Consider the following 27,216-nt stretch of genomic DNA (forward strand, 5'->3'; position numbering starts at 1 on the left):
GATGCAGTTGGTATTTTAATTGTAGCTCGCCGAATGGAACCACCGCACCTTTTGCCCACAGGTCCCCAACCATGGAGAGACCAATCAAATCCCACTTTTCAAACCCTGGATAACCCGAGAGTTTGCAGGGCGATATCCCTGACGTATGTCCGGAGACTCTGTAGGCTCACCGAGCAGCCGGTTTTGCTGCTTTGCTCCCGGCCAAGGGACCAGACACCCGCTCCCATCTCCTGGGGGTGGTCACACTCTACCCTTCAATACATCGAGAGGGGAGGTGGAGTAGGATGCGACTGCTACTGCACTCCGTCGGTGGCCATCTTGCCTCCCGGAGACTTCTCTCTCCGCCCAGTATGTCTTTTCTGATGCTGTTTTAGGTTTGATAAGCGACGAAATCGCTTCCCACATTCACTGCAATGGTATGATTTTTCTCCAGTGTGTGTTTGCTGATGAATCCTTAATGTTGAAGATTCACTAAAACTACTTCCACATTCACTACATTGGTATGGTTTTTCTCCAGTGTGTGTTCGCTTATGAATCCTTAATATTGAAGAATCACTAAAACTGCTTCCACATTCACTGCAAGTATATGGTTTTTCTCCGATGTGTGTTCTCTGATGCCGTTTTAAGTGTGATAATTTACTAAAGTGCTTTAGACATTCACTGCAAGGATATGGTTTTTCTCCAGTGTGTGTTCTCTGATGCCGTTTTAAGTGTGATAATTGACTATAGCGCTTTAGACATTCACTGCAAGGATATGTTTTTTCTCCGATGTGTGTTCTCTGATGCAGTTTTAGGTGTGATAATTTACTAAAGTGCTTTAGACATTCACTGCAAGGATATGGTTTTTCTCCAGTGTGTGTTCTCTGATGCCGTTTTAAGTGTGATAATTGACTATAGCGCTTTAGACATTCACTGCAAGGATATGTTTTTTCTCCGATGTGTGTTCTCTGATGCAGTTTTAGGTGTGATAATTTACTAAAGTGCTTTAGACATTCACTGCAAGGATATGGTTTTTCTCCTGTGTGTGTTCTCTGATGTTTTTTTAGGTGTGATAATTGACTAAAGCTCTTGAGACATTCACTGCAATGATACCGTTTTTCTCCAGTGTGTCTTCTCTGATGTAGTTTTAGGTGTGATAATAGGCTAAAGCTCTTCAGACATTCACTGCAAGGATATGGTTTTTCTCCAGTGTGTGTTCTCTGATGCCGTTTTAGGTCTGATAATTGACTAAAGCTCTTTAGACATTCACTGCAAGGATATGGTTTTTCTCCAGTGTGTGTTCTCTGATGCCGTTTTAGGTCTGATAATTGACTAAAGCTCTTTAGACATTCACTGCAAGGATGTGGTTTTCCTCCAGTGTGTGTTCTCTGGTGCCGTTTTAGGTATGATAAATATATAAAGCTCTTCCCACATTCATTGCACTTGAAGGTTTTTTCCCCAGTGTGTGTTCGCTGATGACTCATGAGTTTAGATGATTCCGTAAAACTACTTCCACATTCACTGCAAGGATTTCTCGTGTGTGTTCAATGCTTTTTTAGGCCTGATAATTGACAAAAGCTCTTCAGACATTCATTGCATTTGTATGGCTTTTCCCCTGTGTGTGTTCTCTGATGCAGTTTTAGGCTTGGTAAATATACTCTGTGTTTTATATAGCAGAACCCCCATTTCTTTTAACTTTCAGTTAACTGTGCTTTTCGCTGGTTGCTATGGAATGGCCTGAAAGAGTTTACAATAAACCACTAGCACTGAATGGTGGTCTGATATCACTTTAGGAAGCAGAGTACTGCTATAACCACCTCATGATCAGAGCTGGTATTGGACATGTTTACACAAGAAGTGGTTGATCAGTGTGGCCTAAATTTTCTGGAGGTCATCTCTTCATCTTGAGGCACGGAGGTGCACAGCTGAGACTCGTAGAACCACCGAATCGCCATTGACGGTACTTCAAAGATCTGTCAGTTTATGTTCAGGTTCGGCTGTCTTTGTCGGCACTTATGTTTTCCTGAATACTGAAACCCAATGTTTCGGACTTTGCTTTTGCAGATTTACAGTATTATCTTCATTATTCTTAAACATTTTGTGCAATCAAGGATTGTTTTCTGTCGGATGTAAAGAGATTTAAATTACTTAAATGGAAAATACCAGAATTTGCATATCAAATTTTTAATTGATTGTAAAAGCATCTCATTTATCACTGTTGTTGAAACTTATGAAGACATATTTAAGACAAATGTAACCATACAGAGGTATTTGTATAAAAGTTCCTTTGAACATTCCACAAAATTGTTGTTTACTAATTCTGCTTAGATTTTCAGATTGGCTCGGTCTATTGAATTTCCAAGTGCATCCTAGGCCTCTCCTTCATCCTTTCCCCCCTATCCCTCTAGTCTGGATTCTATCTTCCTAATTGCATAATCTAGTTTGATCTAATGTATTTCAACTTCCCTTTTTTATATTCACAGTTGGGCCCTCTCTTCAGGATTTGCTGTTTTCCACCTAGTAATCGCAAGCATATAATGCTGGGAAGCCCAAAACAGAGAGTACCTTCTTCTCTCTGGACATCTTCTGTCATTATGCTGCTGTTTAATGGTCTGTCTTTGTAGAACCGAGTCATGGAACTTTCCTCCAGCCACCCCATGGTTTGCTCCATCCCTTCCTTCCTTTCTTCATCTGACCATACCCCCTTCTCCTCAACTCCCCTCAGCTTCCCCCCACGTGAGCATGTAGTATTCCGGTCCCTCCCCTCTTTCCACTCTGGAAATTTGGTGCCCTTAGCCATGGATTCCCTTTCTCGAAGATCACTAGACTCCAAACTTGTTCCAGACGGCTGAAATTCCTACACTATCATATACCCCATAAACTATCTAAAAGCGTGTTCAAGAACTTCAATCACAGGCTTCTCAAATTTCTCCAATAAATCCTTATTTCCACCCCCTATGTCTTCATGAATAAATGCGCTACCATAAGTGACCCTATCTTTTGCATTAAAACACCAGCACAATGACGGAAAGCCCTTTGCTCTCTGCTTCGGATCACTGCATCTACTAAAGCCTCCCACAGTCTCAGACTCTCTGTAACTCCCTCTATTGTTGTCTGAGCAGAGGCAACCATCTCCCTTTATAATAATGGGATTATCCTCATCCAAGCATCTGAACCCAATCTAGAATTACTTGATGAAAATTCCCTCTCATCAAACTCTCTCTGATGAATAAGTTTCCTCCCTGACCCAAGCTCATCCTAGCCCTTTAGTAATCCCAAGGGTATCTCGTTCTGTATCCTCCCCTCTTCCCACTACTTGTATTGCTTTACCCCATTTCCCTCCTCCCTATCCACCTTCATCAGATTACCCAGCAGCATTCATTTACCATTACCCTTGCAGCTTGTTTCAACCAACATTTTTCGTCATAATAGCCTGAACCCTCATCACACCCCCAGAGCAGCGACCACTGAAATACACTGACTCGATACTAACACCTTCGCCTCACCTCTGAACATTTACTTTTTTTTTAACGTTTTATAGAGCACGAACATGACCCACAAGGGTATCAGAGTGCTTTACAATTGTAGATAGTAGTATATGTATAGCTTAGGTGAGTAGCAGTCAACAGAGAATGATCCACAGGGAATCAGAATGCTTCACAATATTTTATTCATTTTAGGTATTTAGAGCGCGCAGCTACCCCAACGGGGTGTCCCGGCGCTGGTAGACAGACAGCACAAGGGCACACCTAATCCTGGCGGTAGAATAGCCAGGTCTTGAGAGACTTATGAAACTCAAGTTCCGACTGGATCAGGCAGAGGTGAAGCAGAAGTTTGTTCCATCGTTGGGTGGCACCCACCTCGAAAGATTTGCCTCCTGATCTAGTTTTTGCTTGGAATTAGATTGTAGAGCTCTGGAATGATTGTATGGGCGGAGTCTCTTTCTAAGGTAGGCTGGTCCTAGACCTTTAGCTGCCCAGAAGGCCAGTGTCAGTGCTTTGAACTCAATTCTTTTGGTTATGGAGAGCCAGTGCAGCTTCCGCAGAAAGGGGGATATATGTTATCTGAGCGAGACGCCGCAGTACAGACGGGCTGCAGTATTTTAGACCGTCTGGAGTCTGTGGCGCAGGCCCTCTGACAGACCCGGGTAAAGTCCATTCGCATAGTCTAGGTGCAACGTAATAAGTGCATGGACCACAGTTTTGGTGTATCGCTGGGCAGGTAGTCAATGAATTTTTTAATCATTTTGATTTTACTAAAGCAGGTGGCAGAGACTGTCTGAACCTGAGTAGCAAAGGACAGACAGTTGTCCCACCTGACGCCCAAGTTCCTGACCGACTAGGGAAGAGGGGCAACGCTCAATTCTTCCGGCCACCAAAGGTTGGAGGCAAGGGGATATGGTTGGTTGAAGAATAAGACCTCGGTCTTATCCGCTTTGAGTTTTAGGAAATTGCGGTCCATCCAGGCCGCAATATTCCTGAGACATTTGTTGAGGGGGTCAAAGGTGGCAACGGATACATCATTATAGGTGAATAAAAGCTGTGTATCATCAGCGTAGGATGTTATTTTGATTCCCGACTTCGCGATCATTTCGGCCAAGGGGGTGAGGTATATATTAAAAAGAAGCGGACTTAATGCTGAGCCCTGCGGGTCGCCCCATTTAAGGGGTCTTACAGTGGACATGTAAGGATGGGTCCGAACCTGCTGTTTGCGGTCTGAGAGAAAGGAAGATAACCAAGTCAATACTGTGCCCTGGATTCCTATGGACTTCAGGCGGTTCAGGAGGATGGGATGGGAGATGGTGTCGAATGCTGCAGACAAGTCTAACAGCACTAATACCACTTTAGAGCCATCATCTAAAGCCCATCGTATTGAGTCAGCCATTTCAATAAGGGCTGACTCCGTACTGTAACCGGAGCGAAACCCAGATTGAGAGTCATGAAGGAGATCTCTGGACTCAATGAAACTGGCCAGTTGTTGATGGACCAGCTTCTCCAAAATCTTGGCCGGTGCAGGTAGTAGGGAAATGGGCCTATAGTTACAAGGGGCCTCTGGGTCTGCGTTAGCTTTTTTTAGGATGGATACTAGGAATGCGTGCTTTCACACTGCCGGGTAGATACCCGACCTCAGCGATGAGTTACAAATAAGATTTAGATGGGGATTAAGAAGTCCTGCCAGGGCCTTATATTGTTTAGATGGCCAGGGGTCGCCAGGTCTGCCCTACTTGAATTTTGTAATTCCCGAAGAGAGGTTTCCTCTGAAATTTCAGTGAATTCTGCGAATACCGATGAAGGGGTCTGTTCCATTATTTTATTCTTCAAAGGTCTGGGGGTCGTCATGCAATTGGAAAAGGAGGTATAAATCAGTGCAATTTTATCTTAAAAAAATTCAGAGAGTTTGTTACATAGAATCTGTGAAGTAGGTTGAGTGTGAGTTAGCGCCTGTGGATCGGTAAAGGATTTGACAATCTTAAAAATCTCTCCGGAAGAGTTCCTAGAATTGTTAAACCTATCAGATAACAAGGCTCTTTTGTTCTCTATGAGTAGTTTGCAGTATTCTTTGAGAGCGCCACGATAGTCAGCCTTGCTTTCTACAGAATATGTAAGTCTCCAGCTGCGTTCAAGAACCTTACAGGCGGACTTTTTTTGTCTAAGCTCCTCAGAGTACCAAGGTGCTGAGGGCGAGGATCTGGGGGATTTTACCAATTTCTGAGGTGCGAGGGAGTTGAGAGCTGTGCCCACCCACTCATTTAGATTCGAGATGCTAGACTCAAGATCGTGTGGCGGGGTCGGTTTAGAATCCTTCATGTAATTGGATAATGATTCTGGGGAGATTTTGCTCCAGTTCCTCCCAAACTACTTAGGGATCGATATGAGTCAGCTGAAAATGGAAGGGGATAAGAAAATGATCGGACCAAATTACTGGCCAAGGAGCCTGGACCGTAATGTCAGGAAAGTTAGAGCATATCAGATCCAGCATGTGGCCTGCTTTATGTGTGGGGAGGGAAACTAATTGCGTAAGGTTGCATCCTGCTAGGGTGGCAATAAAGTTTGACCTGTGTGGGCAGGATGCGTCGTCCTCATGTAAGTTCAGATCACCCAGTATTGTGAAGTTAGCGTACCGTATGCATGCTTGAATGATATAATCGGTCAGACTAGAGTTAGGAGATCGATAGAGCAGGAGGCCGAAGCAGGAAATAGACGCGGAAAGCTTGATGCAGAAAGAAAGGCCTTCTATACAATCAATCGGCTCAAAGTGAGGTGATGTGATCCCCCATTTAGTTTTGTAGACGATAGCCACACCTTCACCCTGTTTCTCGTTTTGTCTATTGGCACACAGAATACCGTAGTCTTCGGAAATAGCCAACGTCAAAGTTGGATTAGTGTCATCACGAAGCCAGGTTTCTGTCACAACAATACACAGTTATTAACCCTTTCAATGAGGCGGCTATTCCGCCACAGTGCTAACAGGCGGGGGTGGGGGGGCGCGCGGCGCTCCTGCGTTGGTGACGGAACCGCTCCGTCACGCCCCTCGGGTGAGCAGTGCTTGTGATGGAACCGTTCCGTCACGGCCCCGCCCGCCTAATAGAACGCTCCGCGCAGGCGCAAAATCAGCACCGCGCAGGCGCGGCAAGCGGGCCGTGACGGAACCGTTCTGTCACCAGCACAGCCCACCCGAGGGGCGTGACGGAACGGTTCCATCACAAGCGTGGGAGGGGTTAAACATTAGGTGGTTGAAGTAGTAAACATACATTTAGTATGCACCTTCAATACAAAAGATGTAGGCAATGATATAATATATGGATCGCATAGGTGGCTAGAGGTCAACATAAAATTAACCCCTCCCATGCTCGTGACGGAACCATTCCGTCAAGAGCCTCGGGTGGGCTGTGCTGGTGACGGAACGGTTCCGTCATGGCCCCCTCGCCGCGCCTGCGCGGCGCGACGTTCTATAGAGCGGGCAGGGCCGTGACGGAACCGTTCCGTCACAAGCACAGCTCACCCGCGGCTCGTGACGGAGCGGTTCCGTCATGAGCACGGGACCGCCGCGCGGCCCCGCCCACCCTTAGCGCTGCGGCGGAATAGCTGCCGCAGCAAAGGGGTTAAAGTTTTATGTATATTTGTTCATTAGAAGCATTTTTACTTCTTTTTTGAAGGAGGTAAAAGAAGAGATTCCACGTACCACTGGAGGTAGGGCGTCCCAAATCTTCGGTGCAATCCCTGAGAATGCTCTGCAACCAGTTTTCATGTTATGGAAGGATTGTGGTTTCAGTAGAAGTGAACTCGCACTTCGCAGTCGTCTGCATCCTCCCGATCGCTCTAGCTTGAGAGCTAAGTAACTGGGGTTATTGCTATGCAGGGCTTTATGGGTCATGCAAGCGATCTTTAGGTGCATTCTTGCCGCGTAGGGCAGCCAGTTCAGAACTTTCAAGGTCGGAGAGATGTAGTTATTTCTTTTAGTTCCTGATAACAGTTTGGCCGCAGCGTTAAGCGATGCCCTCAGCGGGGCCAGCTAGTATTTGGGGAGACCACATAAAGTGGTGCTTCCATAGTCTAATCTTGGTAGCACTAGGGCTTGTACTGCCATTTTTAAGTCAGTCAGTGGGAGGAAGGGTTTAAGTTTCCTTAGTATACTCATCTGGTGATTAGCTCCCTTGGTAGCATTAGGGATTTGCGCCTGCATGTTCAGGTGTTTGTCTATGGTGACTCCCAGGGATTTCGCGGAGTCAATGATGTGCGGAGCACAATCAAAGGAAGTTAGGTGTTTCAGCCATGTCTATCTTGGGTGTGTGATTGGGTTGGGCGATGAGGAGGAATTCCGGGTTTTCTGGTGTTATGCATGAGGTGGTTGATAGTGAGCCAACTTTGAGTATTCTGTAGAATAGCGTTGAGGGAGATGAAGTCTTCTGGTGAGGAGATTTTCATATACAGTTGGGTGTCGTCCGCATACAGGAGATAAAGATTGTTTGCTGAGTTCAATGCGTTTGCCAGGGGCTCCATGAGTAGATTAAAAAGAATAGGTGAAAGTGCTGAGCCCCGCTGTCAGCACTGATGCATCTGTGACACCCTTTCCGGAAAACCCTGACACTTGCTATCTAGCAACCCCCTAACATGACTGATAACACGGCGCTTATGTACTCATCAATCAGTTTAGGAGTCCCACACCCCTACTCCTCAATCATGACTCCATCTCTATTCCACTCTCCGCTGGTTCTCCCAACTCAGCTTCTCCCTAACACCATAAACCGGAGCAGTCTCACCTGGCCTCCTTCCCACATCACGAGCTCCTGTTTCCACATTACTATTGACTCAAACTCACTGAGATCTCTCAGGAGCTTCATCAACTTACGGCTGAGGTTCGATACCTAATATCCCTCACCTCTGAGCTCGCTAATTGTTGGTGTCCCACCAGGCCGATGGGTAACAATAGACACTCCTTTTAGCAATCCAATAGTCAAGTCAAGTCAGACCAGCTTTATTTGGTGTAAAACATAAAAACCATAAAGCATACTAGACAGAAGGTACTATATATTTAAAAAAACAGTATTTCATAACAGGCATTACATATTTATTCAATATACAAGTACTCTGATAATTATCAGTGCAGAAATCGCATATGTACAAAACAAGCGTTTTTGTGCAAAATCCTAACATATAACAAAAGGGGTAGAAAAAAATGTATTCATAAACATACTTGAGATTAGCATGATAGATTATATCAACATTACGGAATAATGACTCAACTAAAGGCAGCCATCAGGTTTTTCAGATATTAATGCATCCAGATGTGACAAATCCTTTCTTTTCCTAATCGGCCTTTGTATAAAATTAAGAACAGAATAAACAGTTTTTATATTATCCATAGTACATAAAAAGTTAAAAGCGTGTTTAAAATGGAAAAGCCTATTGGTTAAAAAAAGTGGTTTTATAACAATTCTCTGTATATCTTTATAAAAGGTACAAAACAGTAAGAAGTGCATAGTGGACTGGGGGGGTCTTTCCATCACACGGGCAGTTTGGTGAAATTTAGGACCATTTTTCCTTGCTTGAGAATGCTGTTATATAATGCGGTGTGCCAAATCTTAGCCTTGTTAAGTAGAATCTATGCTGAGAGTTTCTTACCAGAGTTAAATATGTTTGTAATCCCACCACAGAGGGGATCCAATAACAATCACGTTAGACTGATGTCACCCCCCACATCCAATGGGATCTCAGCAATCACAACGTCTCCTCATTTGACCTGGAAGACAATTCCCTACCCCCACGCCTCATCTCGACACATCAGGATGAAAGATACCCAATCAGACAACAATATTTACTCCCTCCTCCTTCAGTCAAATCCACATAGAGATGCTAGGCCCAATCCCAGAGCAGGTAACAATTCCAACTTCAAGCAAATTCCCATCACTCAGGCTGCCTCCGCTGTCGCCATACCCCACCTGAAATGTACGCTACTCAATTGCAGATCGGAATCTAAACACGCAGTGGATATTGCTGACCTCATCCTTACTTATGATCTTGACCTATAGTCCTGACTGAAACTTGCCTAAATTACTCCTTCATACCAACGCTCGACATTCTAGTACCGCCCAGCTATGACATCATCAGATTAGATCGCCCAAACAGACCTGGAGGAGGTAAACCCTGTACTCACTGCAATAATCTCTGTGAAGCAAGCACAAACCGTTACTCTCATCTCGTGTGAATATCTAGGCATCGATATCCTGAGTAAAGATAGGCCTCGATACGAACTGCATGCGTTTTCCCACCCTCCAGGAGATAACCTCCCATCCATTGAACAAATTATGGAAAATCATCACAACCAACTCCAGTGTATACTGCGCCCAAATCTTCCTTGATGACTTCAACCTCTACTGGAATGACCCGATGACCAATCAGTGATTAGCCTAAAAACCTTCCTAGCTGATCTAAACTTGATCCAAATATGCGAAAGTCCTACCCAGAACCTGGAAGTGACATTGGATCTAATTTTCTCTAAAGCTAATTCATTCAACTTGAATCTATCATTCCATGTGACTGGACAGGCCACCACTGCATCACTTTGCTCATCGCTGAATCGCTGTCCTAATAAAAGGTTAAAATAAAAGAAAACAGACACTGGAAAAAGAACCCTCGAAACATAAACCTGAATGAACTAACATCTATCAGCAATTACATCCTTCCCCCTCCCGAGGACATGTCAGATGTCCAGGACCTTACTGATCATTACACTAATTCAATGACAAACATTCTAGGCTCTATGGCACCCCTCCAACCAAATAGAGTATCCACCAAAGACTCCGAGCCTTGGTACAATGGTAGTCTCAACGCTGAAAGATGCAATCTAAGATTGAGTGAAGGGTCATGGAGATTCTCCTCCTCGCTTGAACACCTCCAGCAAGTGAGATCTCTAAGAATCATTTACAACAAACACATACATAGCTCAAAAGCAAACGACTTTAGGAAATAGCTAAACAATGCCAGGAATAGACCTAAAAAACTGTTTGAATTCGTTAAATTGCAATCTGACAGGCAGCCCCAACCTGCTTTCTGGGTTTAATTATTGAGTCTCAGATAGTACTCTGCCATCCATGCAGCTACGGCCTGCATGCAGCTTTTAAAATTTGCTGCTGATGCTTCAACACTCTCAGTGATGGTAATCATGATTTGAGTGTCATCAGCATAGGATAACACTTCTAGGCCAAAAGATCTTACAACCCTGGCAAGCGGGGCTACATAAAGGTTAAAAGGGTGGGACTCAATGAGGATCCCTGGGGAACTCCGCAGAACAGCCGGTTAGGAGCAGAAAGAAATTGACCCATCGTAACTCTTTGAACCTGTTGCGTGAGGAAAGATGTACGCAAATTAAGGGCGGAGCACTCAATCCCTATTTCCCGGAGCCTCCCAGCCAATCTAAGGGGAGAGATGGTATAGAAGGCTGCCGTTAGGTCCAGAAGGGTCAGTAAGATGGTGTGACCTGCGTCAACCTGTTGTCTAAAGTTGTTAAAAACAACGGTTAACACCGTCTCGGTACTGTGCTCACTTGTGAACCCATGTTGCGAGCCATCGAGCAACTGATGATCCTCCAGATAGGTGCTAAGATGGAGGTTCAGGACTTTCTCCAAGATTTTAGCTGGGACGGGCAACAGGAAATTGAACTGTAGTTCTTTAGTTCCGCCGGATCCAGAGAGGGATTCTTTAAGAGAGGTTTAACCACGGCCGTTTTCCAGGCAGTGGGATACTGGCCAGAAGTAATAATGGCATTAAGAACTACGGTCAAAGTAGGAACAATAGCCTCCTTTCCTAGTTTCAGGATCTTCAGGGGACAGGGCTCCATAGGGGAGCCAAATCTAATTCCCCTTACCATCCGCTCCGTGTCTTCTTGAAGTATAGGGGGAAAGGCGCTCAAGCGGCAATCCTTTGGAGGAGCTACCAGAGAATCCGAAGGACGATCGGCCTTTGACCCTCCGACATTGGATATGTCCAGGGAGGAATATATGTCCTGGATTTTGTCATAAAAAAGCATGCCTTTTATCACGTAGCTCCTGGGAGACCTCGGTGTTGGCAGAGGCCGAGGGGGCTAGGAGGGAATTAATCACAGTGAAGAGTTCCTTCTGGGATTTGATGGATTCCGTCATCTTGGAATAGTAGCTAACCTTTTCCTCATTAATAGCTAGCCTCTATTCCTTCAATCTGAGTTTATGCAGGTCCCTTCGGCTGGGATAAGCTCACGGTGCCATATTCTTTCCTGCTGTCGGCATACCTACCTAAGGTTTCTCAACCTTTCGGTGAACCAGGGCGCCGAAGGGCGTTTTCTGGCCACATAATGCTCCTTAAGAGGGGCAAGAGAGTCCAGAGCCACCAAGAGCCAGTTAGAAAAATTATCATAGATTGAGTTAACATCCAGGTGGAGGAGACAGCAATAATTGCTCAGCTTAATTCGAAGACCCTCCTTATTTATGTGGCTAAAGTTTATTGGGATTATTCACCTCTATCCTAGGATCGTAAGAGAAGATCCCGTCCAGAATGTGTCCTGCAGTATAAGAGGGGCTCCTCACCAGCTGAGGAAGGCCACAGGAGTCCATAGTTTCCATAGCAGTGTTTTTTCCAAATGGAAGTTAAAAGCACCCAAAAGAGTGACATTGGATCTAGCCAAATAAGGCTCAATCGATTGCTGAAGTCAGGATTAAACATTCCTCTGGGTCCGGGAACAAAACTATCAGTGGGTAGGATCTTCAAGGAGAAAAGTAGGGCCTGATAGGGAGCTGAGGGAGTGGTAAGGGCCTCTGTGAAGTACGAGAAGGTGTCTTTATAAAGTACTCCCAGCCCCCCCCCCATACTTCCTTCCCTATCAAGTCTGGACAGAGCATACCCTGAGGGGATGGCCTCCACCAGGTCAGGTCCTGAACACTCTCTGGCACAGGTTTCAGTAATAAATACCCAATCAGGCCTACGGGAGGAGACAAAATCATTAAATTCTGCCCTATGTTTAATCAGAGATCTGGCGTTCAGTCACTTTCTAAACGCAGTAGCAGCGCAACAGTGTGGCACCTCTAATCAGGGTGAACCACTATCCGCTGCGTGTCCTGCCCGGTATGCAGATTAAATAGCTGGGCCGGTCAGGAACAACTAGAGCGCTGCCCATCGATCTGGGACAGGAAGTGGAGTAGAGAAGTAAGAGTGAAACACTCACCTACCTCCACACAATTGGCGAGCCGTGGTGGACAAAGGAAGGAGCAAAAGACCACCACAACCCCGCCTCCCTCCCCCTCCCCTCCTCCCCCGCCCGAGATAAAGAAAAAAATGGAAGAGTGCCTGGAAAGAATGCAGTAATCCGACACAAGTAAGCAATTATAATAGTTTTTAAAACATTCCCCCCATTAGAACGCACACAATGATTCAATAACATTTTTAAATCACAGTCACTTTCTAAACGCAGTAGCAGCGCAACAGCGAGGCACCTCTAATCAGGGTGAACCATCATCACGTGGTGTAGAGGAGGAGACAAATGTGATAACAGTTAAGGAACTGCTGGGCAAAGCTGACCTAGAAAGGAACTGGGCCTGCACTGAACCCCCAATATGTTCCAAGAGTGGAATGTGGCTCCATCATATTATTATCAGAAGTTTGATAACAAAAAGAATACTGCACAGAGAGAGTCAAAAGTTGAAGTAAAGAGACAAAAAAAACAGAGATCAAGAAAGGGAATAGAGAAAGAAGAAACAGGTGAAAAGGAAACATAGAGTTATAGGAATCCTTACCTGACAATTATTTTATTTGTTCCCCCAAAGGTGGCAGACACGCTGCACTGCCTGTCATCCCAGAATACCTTAAAAGGAAATAAAGAAATAATTTGGCATCAGACGACAATCACACTTCAAGGTCAATCAAACAAGGGCCACCTCGCAATGGGTGGGTGTATAACCGGATATTATTGGAATACACCTTCTTTGTTAAAATACCACGGAAGCAGCAGACGAAGGAGGAAGCACAAGCGTGCAAGGGGCTCATTGGGACCCCACTATACCCTTCAGTCTAAAGCTGACTCATGAGGCATTACTTCCTCCATTGAAAAGCATACTACATTATCAGTGTGGTAGCATAGTAGTGTTATAATTATTAATTGTATTTACACACATAGTTCCTTTTTCACTTTTTTTGTATATACACCTTTTCTACCTTTGTGGAGGAAACACTAGTGAGTGACAGGGGGATCTCCCCTAAGGTCCTGACGAAGAGGCCGAGTGCCTCGAAACATGTTGACCCACATAGGAGAGAGAGCCCATTAATCAGCTCCATCTCTCCGCTTCACTTTTCTTTTAACAATACCAGCCAGTGTTTAATAAATATCTTTTTTCCACTAGGCCAGGTATTTTTTAACATTTCACCAATATCTCACTCCTGACCCCACTGACACTCACTCCATACACATAGCACTTCCATCTAAAGGTGCTCCGGCGTATCCGCTTGTCGCAGCACTGCCCCGCCCCGCAGCGGGACGGGAAGACCCCGATGATGAAGCATGACACCAAGGGCCCTTTTGGTGTGTGAGGGGTATTTTAACAAAGAAGGTGTATTCCAACAATATCCAGTTATACACCCACCCATTGCGAGGTGGCCCTTGTTTGATTGACCTTTATCCCTTTTAAGAGGAGGACGTGCCCACCTCGGTGCCCATCGGCACCACCTCTTCACTCCCCCCTTTTGATTTCCCTGACAATCACACTTCATCACATTTTACAAATAACCGTCCTGGATTTACAAAACAACCGAGCCCAGGGAGGACCAGAGTCTGACTTCAGCCTCCTTTAACAGCTATTGCTGTGAATGTTCCACAATTAACCGCTGTGGTCTCGCATGCGGCTGTTAACTGTTCAACATTCACAGCAACAGCTTTGAAACAAAGGTTTCAGAGTACCGGAGGTGTTTCAACCCCCTCGGTCCCTGGGACACCGTTGTTTTATTGATTAACACATTCTGCCCTCATGTGGCAAACAATGTAAAGACCTTATAGTCAGCCTGTTAGACCCGTCTTCTTCTGAGAGTCCCCTCACCACTATGATTTCTTTTGTTCCCCTGTACCTCCCAAAATTTGTCGCTTTTAATTCGTCTACCAGGACTTTTTATGTGTTGTTTCATGGGGTTAGATGTTCCTTGACGCCCAGTTGCTCACAAGGTTTGTGGCACCTATTTACAAGGCGCCTGGCCCAAACCTGTGGCATTACAAGCTGGGGTTGTCAACCTGTGTAAATGAACCTAAAACGGTGGACACCCTTTTTCCTCATGTGAAGTGACTCCCATTGGAGCCTTCATGAACCCTGGCCTCTTGAGGTTTTGGCGCCCTTTGTTTGGCGTGCATTTCTGACAGGAATTCCTTTGTTTTCCTCAGATACACAAAATGGCTGCTCTAGAACCCCAGTACGGTGGCTGTGAGTGTCCTAAATACCCCTCAAGAGTGCCATGTCATTGTCACAGCCAGAGAAGGTTCTAGAACCTTCTGGCTCGTGCCAGTACCCCAGGGCACTGGCTATATAAGGCCCAGTCCCTGGCGGCCATAGGAGATTTGAGATGTGGATGGAGATTAGTTCAGACTAGAGAAGAGATTCCAGACTTGACACCAGATTGACACCTGCCCTGTTGACCCCTGAGGTGGCTGGTAGCGCAAGCAGTAGAGCAGCAAAGGGTTGCTGGCGTTGTGTCTGACTGGCGTTCCAGTCAGCTACGTGAGAAGTGATCTAGCGCCTACAGCGCCTGCCCAGCGAGTACCTCATTGCCCCCAAAGACTGTGGCCAGATTCGTGTGCCTCCCCGTCCCCCCGGTGGTGAACTGTGATCGATTTATCAAGTCGCGAGGCGAGAGCAAGTTCACCGCGACCGCGATCGTCAGCTGTGCCCCCTTCGCGACAGGTGCCTCTAGAGGGGAGCTCGGACGTCTCCGAGCCCCACCAGCGTAGAGCGCTTCCTGCGCAGATTGAAGGTGAGGTGGTGCGCCGGGGCGGGGAAAGGCCGGCCTTCGTTGGGCGGGACTAGCGTCTCTGCCACTCCCCAGTGACCCGGGAGCTGTAGCTGTGGGCGGGAACCACCCTGAATGCGGAAGTCGGAGGGAGGTCCGTGGAGCCCCTGAGAGCCCCGTCGCTAACGAGAGGAGTGCTGTGCCCGACTGAATCGTATCTTGAATTGCAGCCGATGTGAGGTGGGCCCGTTTCCTCATAGTGAATGCAGCGTTGTGAAGGAACTGTGAACCGGCATTTATTTGACTGTGCGCGAAGGTTGTGTGACCTCTCCGGCAGCCCGTTCGTCAGTCTAATGACTTTGAACTGGTGCCGCCTGTGCTCAAGTGGTGCTAAAGCCCGTAGGCGCGCATAGACTTCACCGGCAAAGCAGAGATCCTATCCCGGTGACCGCCAAGTGCAAATGATGTATTTACTGTGTTTCCTTGCCTTCTAGATATACGCGCATACGCCTTGAGTGATTATTAAAGAATCCCAAACCTTATTTTGTGCTCAGAGAAGCCGTATACCTGGTCATTGAAAACAGCATAAACTGTAAGAGTTATCTTTCCCATTTGAAACGTATTGCAGATGTAATGATTCTGAAGTATTTAATTGGTGGCAGCGATACCAGAAGAAAAATGTGGTTGTTTATTTAAATGAACCAATATTTATTCTGATATTTATTGTGATATTTATTGTGATACTCATTCCTGAAGTTATTCTATTTATTAATACTATTTATTACCAGAACTGTATGACCAAAAGAAATGTGTATGTGCTTTCCCAGTCAACCCTATTTACAACCAAGAACTTTTATATAAAGGAATCGTATTTTTCTACAGCAGTGGTGTGGTGTCCTTCTTTTTGGTGTGGATGTACAAGGAGTTATTATTGGGTCAGAGCCGGCTAAACACTACAGCCTTCACTTGCCTTGTCACTTGAGCCAAGCTACCCCCTTTGTGCTGGGCTTGCCCATCGCAGGTCCAACACAGCCGTAGCAGGCAATACTGCCCATTAAAGGACCACTCCCTTGGTAAAGGCTCTTGCCTTTGGAGCTACAACAAGCTTCAAAGCTATATTAAAGGTTTCAAATAATTACTGAAGGCATAAACATGGTTGCTCAGTCAGAGAAATAATTATCATAATATTTGCAGGAGAATCACATAAAGGGAACCTCTAAAGTATATGAAAAGCCAGACTCAGAAATAACTCTAGCTATAAAGTCAATAGACAAACCACACACAACAAATGTGTGCTAAGATATAAGAAAACATTTTTTTTTATAATATCAAATAGAAAACTGATATAGAATCTGCTCAGTTAGGAATCAAGGAAACGTTCTTAAGTTTTTAGACAGAGAGAACACATTATTGACATGGTTCACGATGAGGTAAAAATGACAGTAATCAATGAATGTTCATGAAAACATGGCACAACAAAATGTAATTTAATAAACCACACCTACAAAATGAATAATGAATTGTGACTCTTCCCCAAAAAGCAACAAGTCATTTTACAAGGTGATTCCCTAACATAATAACTGGATCTTAATCACAGTTTAAGTTTGTGGCCATTCATCATTGACCTAATTTGTACGGGGACATTTGCTGACAGCTTATTAGTTGTTTAATAGAAATGCCTATAACTTGGACTCCTTTCCCAAGAGGGGAGAGTTATGAGCTCCCGTCAGTCTGACTGTGGAACGGGAGGCACATTTATTGATTAAATGAGATGCCGGATTCCCATTTACTTCTTCTACAAAAGGGCCCCTCTGGGTGACCTCTAGGACGGCACTAAGCATGCAATCCTTCTCCCGTCTCAGGCACAGTCATTGTGTCTGATTCAGTCCAGTAGAAACTCATAGTGCAGGAGGAAGTTGTGGAAAATCCTTATTAATCACTGAAGGATTTTGTTGAAATACGGAAATTGTTGAGAATTTGGCGTTCTATTCTGCACTGGGCTGTGGGGCCATCGGGACTGAAGGCATGTTCCAATATATCTGCCTTTGATTCTGCATGCTCGGCACAGAGGCCAGTTGGGCTGGGACCATTGACTGTGACATCCCATTCGGAGCCATCTGATTCATGTTCCAGTTCCCAGGTTCCAGCAAACATCGCAAGGAGCGTGTCTTATTCTGCACACTATTTGTGTTTGAGGTATTTAAATTGCCACTGTCAATAAAACCTACACCCTGAGTAGGGCCGGACTGGCCGTAAGGGGCTTCCGGTGTTTCCCCGGGGGGCTGGAAGAGTGGGGGCTGATTCTTCAGTGCTGGGAAACGTATTTGTTACTGGGGGCTGGTTTTGCTCTGGTGCTGCTATATCGCCCCCAGCAACAAAAGAGGCAGGGAACTGGGCCATGAAAATTGTCAGGCCTGGTTTGGGTTCCCAGTCCGGCCCTGACCCAGAGAAACAACATTTCCTCCATGCATATACTGAACATCATTACTCTGCACACCAACGCCGTGCATATCCAAAGTCACACCAGCAACAAACCTAGAATCAAAACGAGAATAAAATCCGTGAGAACCACTTTCGTCACCCGTTTGGAAACATTTTGTCTGAGCCATCATTATTTTTATTTTGATATTTTTCTGCTTAGTAACAAAATTCTCACTACAGAACTTTGCGTAAAACAATATCTCTTCCGGAATGTTAGTCTGCAGCCCCTCACATTTTGCTGGATATGAGAACTAACCTCTGGATGCAACGCTAAAAGATGCGCCCTCTTTTACCCTGTCTTTGCCTTTGCAATATTGTCTGTAGCTCTGCATTAATCTCTTGTACTATATAATAAAATATTTTGAGGCACTTCACTCTGTGGCTCTTCAATTGGCCAGTTTACAAGCAACTTACACTCATTCCACAAATCTCTTGGGACAACAATTAACAAACTTAAACTCAGCTCTCGACCACCCCGCCTGGACGAACAGGCCCCATCTCCACTGCATCCCTCCTGGAGAGGGCCCCACCTCCTTTGAACCACCCAAACACAGGACAGGTCTCACCTCCTCTACACCCTCCTGAACAGGCCTCTCCCCCTCTGCTCCCCTGGACAGGCCTCACCTCCTCTACACCCCCCTGGACAGGCCTCACTCACCTCCTCTGAGCCCCCTGGACAGGCCTTGCTTCCTCTGCATCCCCCGACAGGTATCGCCGCCTCTGCACCTACCTCCAAACAGGCCTCACCCCCTCTACATCCTATGGACAGTCCTCCCCTCCTCTGCACCTGCTGGACAGGCCTCGCCTTCTTTGTGCCTCCCCCTGGACAGGTTTCACCTCTTCTAACCTCCCCCCAACAGGACAGGTCTCACCTCCCCTGCCCCTCCCCCCTCTCCACAGGTCTCACCTCCTTTGCCCCTCACCCCCTCTCCACAGGTCTCACCTTTTCTGTACCACCCGGACAGGTCTCACCTAGGCTGCACCCCTGGACAGGCCTCGCCTCCTCTGCAGCCCTGGACATACCTCCCCTCCACTGCACTCCCCTGGACAGGCCTCACCTACAATGCAGCTCCCTGGACAGACCCCACCTCCTCTGCACCCCTGGACAGGCCTCACCTCCTTTGCACCCCTTGGACATTCCTAACCTCCTCTGCACCCCACTAGACAGGCCTCACTTCCTCTGCTCCCCCCTGGACAGGCCTCACCTATTCTGCACCCCCCAGCTCTGGACAGGCCTCACCTCCTCTGCACTACCTTAGACAGGCCTCGCCTGCAGCACCCCCTTCCCTGACAGGGCTCACCTCCTCTGCACGGCACCACACCACAGAAAAGGCCTCTTCTGCAACCCCCCACTAGAAAAGCATCACCTCCTCTGCACCCCTGGACAGGCCTCACCTCCTCTGCACCCCTGGACAGGCCTCACCTCCTCTGCACCCCCTCAGGACAGACCTCACCTCCTCTGCACCCCTGGACAGGCCTCACCTCCTCTGCACCCCTGGACAGGCCTCACCTCCTCTGCACCCCTGGACAGGCCTCACCTCCTCTGCACCCTGGACAGGCCTCACCTCCTCTGCACCCCTGGACAGGCCTCACCTCCTCTGCACCCCCTCAGGACAGACCTCACCTCCTCTGCACCCCCTCAGGACAGACCTCATCTCCTCTGCACCCCCAACCCTTCAGGACATGCCTCATCTCCTCTGCCCCCACATGGACAATGTGAGAAGTTGGCCTGGTATTTGCTGTCCACTAGTTATAATGGGCACCTTGTACCAGTCCAAACAACCCTTATTGCTGATAGCTATGGAGAGCAGCCTTCAGGCTAAGTCTTGAAGGAATGTAAAGCAGCTTTTTTTACCAGTCTATAATCTCATGAATGACCAAATGAAAGGAGAACCACACCAGGTATATATATAAAATATATGTATGTATTCTAAAACACACCCCCTAGTCTCTTTATGAGGCTAGAAGTCGAAGTACACAAGTTACAAGTCAAATACTCACAGTAAATAGCACAATAGGCCCCGGGGGGAGGACCAAACCATATTCTAAAATACTGATATAAGAACCACAACTTGCCTCGACACAAGACCTAGAGCCTGTAGAATCACTGGGCCCCTTCGGAACCACCCAAGGTAGTGACACAGGGGACCCACGGGGGACACGTGCAGTGTGGGAACACAGCCGCAAGCGCCGTTAGTTTCTATGGGGAAAGTCGCAGTTGGAAATTTAAAGTTTCAGGACACTTATAAGTTGACTAGGAACACCTCCACCTCCTTCACCTGCTCTGCCCCTGGTCAGGCCTCACCTCCTCTACACCCATGGACAGGCCTCACCTCCTCTGCACCCCCTGGACAAGCCTCACCTCCTCTGCACCCATGGACAGGCCTCACCTACTCTGCCCCTGGACAGGCCTCTCCTCCTCTGCACCCCCTGGACAGACCTCACCTCCTCTGCCCCCTGGACAGGCTTCACCTCCTCTGCACCCCCTGGACAGACCTCACCTCCTCTGCACCCCCTGGACAAGCCTCACCTCCTCTGCACCCATGGACAGGCCTCACCTCCTCTGCACCCATGGACAGGCCTCACCTCCTCTGCACCCCCTGGACAAGCCTCACCTCCTCTGCACCCATGGACAGGCCTCACCTACTCTGCCCCTGGACAGGCCTCACCTCCTCTGCCCCCCTGGACAGGCCTCACCTCCTCTGCCCCCCTGGACAGGCCTCCTCTCCTCTGCCCACTGGACAGGCCTCACCTCCTCTGCACCCCCTGGACAAGCCTCACCTCCTCTGCACCCATGGACAGGCCTCACCTACTCTGCCCCTGGACAGGCCTCTCCTCCTCTGCACCCCCTGGACAGACCTCACCTCCTCTCCCCCCTGGACAGGCCTCACTCACCTCCTCTGAGCCCCCTGGACAGGCCTTGCTTCCTCTGCATCCCCCGACAGGTATCGCCTCCTCTGCACCTACCTCCAAACAGGCCTCACCCCCTCTACATACCATGGACAGTCCTCCCCTCCTCTGCACCTGCTGGACAGGCCTCACCTTCTTTGTGCCTCCCCCTGGACAGGTTTCACCTCTTCTAACCTCCCCCCAACAGGACAGGTCTCACCTCCCCTGCCCCTCCCCCCTCTCCACAGGTCTCACATACTTTGCCCCTCACCCCCTCTCCACAGGTCTCACCTTTTCTGTACCACCCGGACAGGTCTCACCTAGGCTGCACCCCTGGACAGGCCTCGCCTCCTCTGCAGCCCTGGACATACCTCCCCTCCACTGCACTCCTGGACAGGCCTCACCTCCTCTGCACCCCTGGACAGGCCTCTCCTCCTCTTTACTCCTGGACAGGCCTCACCTCCTCTGCACCCCTGGACAGGCCTCACCTCCTCTGCACCCCTGGACAGGCCTCACCTCCTCTGCACCCCCTCAGGACAGACCTCACCTCCTCTGCCCCTGGACAGGCCTCACCTCCTCTGCACCCCCTCAGGACAGACCTCATCTCCTCTGCACCCCCAACCCTTCAGGACATGCCTCATCTCCTCTGCCCCCACATGGACAATGTGAGAAGTTGGCCTGGTATTTGCTGTCCACTAGTTATAATGGGCACCTTGTACCAGTCCAAACAACCCTTATTGATGATAGCTTTGGAGAGCAGCCTTCAGGCTAAGTCTTGAAGGAATGTAAAGCAGCTTTTTTTACCAGTCTATAATCTCATGAATGACCAAATGAAAGGAGAACCACACCAGGTATATATATAAAATATATGTATGTATTCTAAAACACACCCCCTAGTCTCTTTATGAGGCTAGAAGTCGAAGTACACAAGTTACAAGTCAAATACTCACAGTAAATAGCACAATAGGCCCCGGGGGGAGGGGGGGGGACCAAACCATATTCTAAAATAGTGATATAAGAACCACAACTTGCCTCGACACAAGACCTAGAGCCTGTAGAATCACTGGGCCCCTTCGGAACCACCCAAGGTAGTGACACAGGGGACCCACGGGGGACACGTGCAGTGTGGGAACACAGCCGCAAGCGCCGTTAGCTTCTATGGGAAAAGTCGCAGTTGGAAATTTAAAGTTTCAGGACACTTAGAAGTTGACTAGGAACACCTCCACCTCCTTCACCTGCTCTGCCCCTGGTCAGGCCTCACCTCCTCTACACCCATGGACAGGCCTCACCTCCTCTGCACCCCCTGGACAAGCCTCACCTCCTCTGCACCCATGGACAGGCCTCACCTACTCTGCCCCTGGACAGGCCTCTCCTCCTCTGCACCCCCTGGACAGACCTCACCTCCTCTGCCCCCTGGACAGGCCTCACCTCCTCTGCACCCATGGACAGGCCTCACCTCCTCTGCACCCATGGACAGGCCTCACCTCCTCTGCACCCCCTGGACAAGCCTCACCTCCTCTGCACCCATGGACAGGCCTCACCTACTCTGCCCCTGGACAGGCCTCTCCTCCTCTGCACCCCCTGGACAGACCTCACCTCCTCTGCCCCTGGACAGGCCTCTCCTCCTCTGCACCCCCTGGACAGACCTCACCTCCTCTGCACCCCTGGACAGGCCTCACCTCCTCTGCACCCCTGGACAGGCCTCACCTCCTCTGCACCCCCTGGACAAGCCTCACCTCCTCTGCACCCCTGGACAGGCCTCACCTCCTCTGCACCCCCTGGACAAGCCTCACCTCCTCTGCCCCTGGACAGGCCTCCTCTCTTCTGCCCCATGGACAGGCCTCACCTCCTCTGCCCCCCTGGACAGGCCTCATCTCCTCTGCCCCCCTGGATAGGCCTCCTCTCCTCTGCCCACTGGACAGGCCTCACCTCCTCTGCCCCCTTGGACAGGCCTCACCTCCTCTGTCCCCTGGACATGCCTCACCTCCTCTGTCCCCTGGACAGGCCTCTCCTCCTCTGCACTCCTGGATAGGCCTCATCTCCTCTGCCCCCTGGACATTCCTCACTCCCTCTGCCTCCTGGACAGGCCTCTCCTCCTCTGCCCGTGGACAGGCCTTACCTCCTCTGCTTCCTGGACAGGCCTCTCCTCCTCTGCCCCTGGACAGGCCTCTCCTCCTCTGCACCGCTGGACAGACCTCTCCTCCTCTGCCCCTGGACAGGCCTCACCTCCTCTGCACCCCTGGACAGGCCTCTCCTCCTCTGCCCCTGGCCAGGCCTCACCTCCTCTGCCCCTGGACAGGCCTCACCTCCTCTGCCCTGGACAGGCCTCACCTTCTCTGCACCCCTGGACAGGCCTCTCCTCCTCTGCCCCTGGACAGGCATCTCCTCCTCTGCCCCCTGGACAGGCCTCACCTCCTCTGCACCCCCTGGACAAGCCTCACCTCCTCTGCACCCATGGACAGGCCTCACCTACTCTGCCCCTGGACAGACCTCACCTCCTCTGCCCCTGGACAGGCCTCTCCTCCTCTGCACCCCCTGGACAGACCTCACCTCCTCTGCACCCCCTGGACAAGCCTCACCTCCTCTGCCCCTGGAGAGGCCTCCTCTCTTCTGCCCCATGGACAGGCCTCACCTCCTCTGCCCCCCTGGACAGGCCTCACCTCCTCTGCCCCCCTGGACAGGCCTCCTCTCCTCTGCCCACTGGACAGACCTCACCTCCTCTGCCCCCTTGGACAGGCCTCACCTCCTCTGTCCCCTGGACATGCCTCACCTCCTCTGTCCCCTGGACAGGCCTCTCTTCCTCTGCTCCCTGTACAGGCCTCTCCTCCTCTGCACTCCTGGATAGGCCTCATCTCCTCTGCCCCCTGGACATTCCTCACTCCCTCTGCCTCCTGGACAGGCCTCTCCTCCTCTGCCCGTGGACAGGCCTTACCTCCTCTGCCTCCTGGACAGGCCTCTCCTCCTCTGCCCCTAGACAGGCCTCTCCTCCTCTGCACCGCTGGACAGACCTCTCCTCCTCTGCCCCTGGACAGGCCTCACCTCCTCTGCACCCCTGGACAGGCCTCTCCTCCTCTGCACCCCTGGACAGGCCTCTCCTCCTCTGCACCCCTGGACAGACCTCTCCTCCTCTGCCCCTGGACAGGCCTCACCTCCTCTGCACCCCTGGACAGGCCTCTCCTCCTCTGCACCCCTGGACAGGCCTCACCTCCTCTGCCCCTGGACAGGCCTCACCTCCTCTGCCCTGGACAGGCCTCACCTTCTCTGCACCCCTGGACAGGCCTCTCCTCCTCTGCCCCTGGACAGGCATCTCCTCCTCTTCCACCTGGACAGGCCTCACCTCCTCTGCACCCTGGACAGGCCTCTCCTCCTCTGCACCCCTGGACAGGCCTCTCCTCCTCTGCACCCCTGCACAGGCCTCTCCTCCTCCGCTCCCCTGGACAAGCCTCACCTCCTCTGCACCCCTGGACAGGCCTCTCCTCCGCTGCACCCCTGGACAGGCCTCTCCTCCTCTGCACCCCTGGACAGGCCTCCCCTCCTCTGTACCCCTGGACAGGCCTCTCCTCCTCTGCACCCCTGGACAGGCCTCACCACCTCTGCACCCACTGGACAGGCCTCTCCTCCTCTGCACCCCTGGACAGGCCTCTCCTCCTCTGCACCCCTGGACAGGCCTCACCTCCTCTGCACCCCCTGGACAGGCCTCACCTCCTCTGCACCCCTGGCGAGGCCTCACCTCCTCTGCACCCCTGGGCTGGCCTCTCCTCCTCCGCTCCTCTGGACAGGCCTCACCTCCTCTGTTACCCCTGGACAGGCCTCACCTCCTCTGCACCCCTGGACAGGCCTCACCTCCTATGCACCCCTGGACAGGCCTCACCATGAATGCCAGGCGAGGAGGGGGGGGGGATTAATAAATTGCAGCCAAGTGAGTTAGCAGCTCTCCTACCTGAGCAGAAACCTGTCCAGGCTCTCTCCTCCTCCTGGGGGGCCAGGGGGGGGGCAGATCTGGGGTCTGAGGGGGGGTCTGTAGATGAAGGTCGTTGCACAGACAGACAGGGCTCCTTCCTCCTCTGCAGCAGGCTGGACACGCCAGGAGAAACCGGAAATGATGTCAGAACCGCTGCTGGTGCTGTCTCTGCCGCCGCTGACCCGGAAGAGGAAACCCTACTCTCTTTCATACAATATGCAGCTCAGTGGGTTTCATCAGCAGGGGAAGAGCGCCCTCTGGTGGCCGCTGACGGAACAGCTGCCTCCAGGCTCTAGGAGTGAATACATTTCACACAAAGAAGCACTTATGCCTGTAAAGACCTGGGATTTCAGATGTCACAGACGTGAATGTTTTTAAGGGTCAGGCAGTTCAAGTACAGGGCCTCACACTTTGCTGCTGTAAAAAAGTATTTATAGCTTCACTTCAGATGAGCATCTTCCAAACACTGATGTAAAGGACTTGAGAGTATTGAAAGAAAGATGACAACTGGAAGTGGCAGTCTGTATTTCAATGACTATATCTGTATTTCAATGAATATATCTGTATTTCAAAGAATATATGAATATTTCAGTCAGTTTTGCAATTAAACTGGACAACTTATTTATTCTTTTAAATAATTTATTTGCAATTGTTCAAATCCACAACGTGCTAGATAGCAAAGTAAACAGAGGTAAATACCATGAAGTTTAAGGCACCAGATCAGTGACAATGAGGCATAGGTCATGCGTCAAAGCGACAATTGAAGAAATAGCTTATTTCTAATTTTCCTATGTCTGAGGCTTATTCCTTATATTTGGTACAGTTTTATATCCTCGAACAAGACTGAATTGTAGGTTCTAATTAGGTTTTGAGTTTCTGGTTTAAGAGCACACTGTCTCCTAAAATATTAAGATAGCGGCCTCTTCCAGGCTTTGTTGTTTTGTTTACAGTAACCACCATCCTCTCTCAACAAAGATTCACTGACAAACAATAAAGCAATTTATCCTTGAAACAACTAATTCCTAGATAGAGATATCAAGTGTAGGAAGGTGGCTACCTGACTATGGTTACCCCAGATTTTTTGCCTGTGTTTAGCTGGTTTTTTGACTTAGTTGACCTGGTTCCCTGCTAATCAGGGCCCCAGGCCATCTGCTCTCTCTGTAAAATGGATTCCATGTACCCTAGGTACATACCACAATTGGAAATGGACTCCTTGTCAGCCCCTGTATAATGCACTATAGGTGCCCAGGGCGTAGGAGCCACCAAGGCCTACCAGGGGCTGCAGCATATCTTTTGCCACCCCTGGCTGGTTCTTAAATTGACACAACTGGCTGATCACTCAGCTGGGGTAAGGTGGTGTAATCACCCCTTGCTTAGATGTAGTATACCTATATCTAAACCTATATCTGGACACATATTAACCTGTGAGCCACTCCTATGGAAGGCCTCATCAATCCTGGAGGCAGAGTGCGTGGTTTCATGTGAGATGGAGCTCTAGCATGAGCTGAGCCTGTCTGCAGCCGTCGGGAACAAATCCCTAAGCTGTTTCAGGATAATGCCATACCATATACTATTAAGTGCCTTATAATCCTCGCGGTTATTTAGCAACTCTGGTTTGGCTTTATCAAAACATGTCGTGTAAGGTGTCATACGCTTTGGAATACCATCCCCTCGCCAGTTCTGGCGACGGGGATGGCATTCCACCCCTCTAGAGGGGTAAGACATGTTACTTCACTTTAATGCGGTTGATTTCTCCAAAGGCCTTAAGATCCACAAAATGGATGCCTCTGCCACAGACAAATGTCTGGACCCCTGGAGCTGACCGAAACCCAGTCAAGGGGGTCCTGGACAAAGGGTTTCCTGTCACAGGAGGGTGTCACCGCCCTCCAGACAGGAGATAGTGTATTGTAGCAGGGAGGTTTGAAAGAAACCAGACACTGCCTGGGGCGCACAAGGCTGCCCCTTGCATAATCCGGCCAAACCGGTTCTGGGGCACTCCAGCCCTCGTGCCAGGGCGGCCTGGATCAAAGGAAGGGGGTGTATCCACCCACTTCCTGGGTCCCACCCATAGGAGGGGACCTAGCAGGTAATCACGCCCACCAGATTCGAATAAGAGTGGGAGCAGTGCCAATGCACATCAGATTTCCTGGAAGAAACATTTGAAACGATATTCTGGACCCTTCGCCCTCCATCTCAACGTGGAAGCCCGAAGAATCTCCCTTGTGGTCAAGGAGTGACCACCCTGCAGCAGCAGGCACCATCCAGCCCTCGACGTCTACTTAGTTGCAGTTCCCGCCGGAACTCGAGCGACTGAGATCGACGAGATCAAGCCTGCCCAGCTTCTAACAGCCCGATCCACAGTCCATGCAAAGCTGAGACCCGTGGAGGCGACCGGAAGCGTGGGGCACGCCATCTTGAAGTGACCACGAGACGCTGACCGTGCAGCCCACGAGT

The 27,216-nt window shown here is 49.4% G+C and overlaps 1 protein-coding gene across 1 annotated transcript; it reads right to left on the reverse strand.

Moving 5' to 3' along the window:
• Positions 1-293: 293 nt before the first annotated feature.
• Positions 294-24,875, reverse strand: LOC144806529 (uncharacterized). The gene is made up of 3 exons (XM_078672869.1): positions 24,742-24,875; positions 13,241-13,308; positions 294-2,099 (listed from the first exon to the last, which is right to left on the reverse strand). Exon 3 carries the CDS (start codon positions 1,461-1,463, stop codon positions 294-296), a length of 1,170 nt encoding a protein of 389 aa, XP_078528995.1. The 5' UTR covers positions 1,464-2,099; positions 13,241-13,308; positions 24,742-24,875.
• Between the last annotated feature and the right edge of the window lie 2,341 nt (positions 24,876-27,216).

Source organism: Lissotriton helveticus, assembly GCF_964261635.1.
Source record: "Lissotriton helveticus chromosome 1_1 unlocalized genomic scaffold, aLisHel1.1 SUPER_1_unloc_8, whole genome shotgun sequence".
NCBI lineage: Eukaryota > Metazoa > Chordata > Amphibia > Caudata > Salamandridae > Lissotriton > Lissotriton helveticus.

What these genes read in the sequence shown, in the direction of transcription:
- LOC144806529 (XM_078672869.1), bottom strand. Translation starts at nt 1,463, where the DNA reads ATGAGTCATCAGCGAACACACACTGGGGAAAAAACCTTCAAGTGCAAT.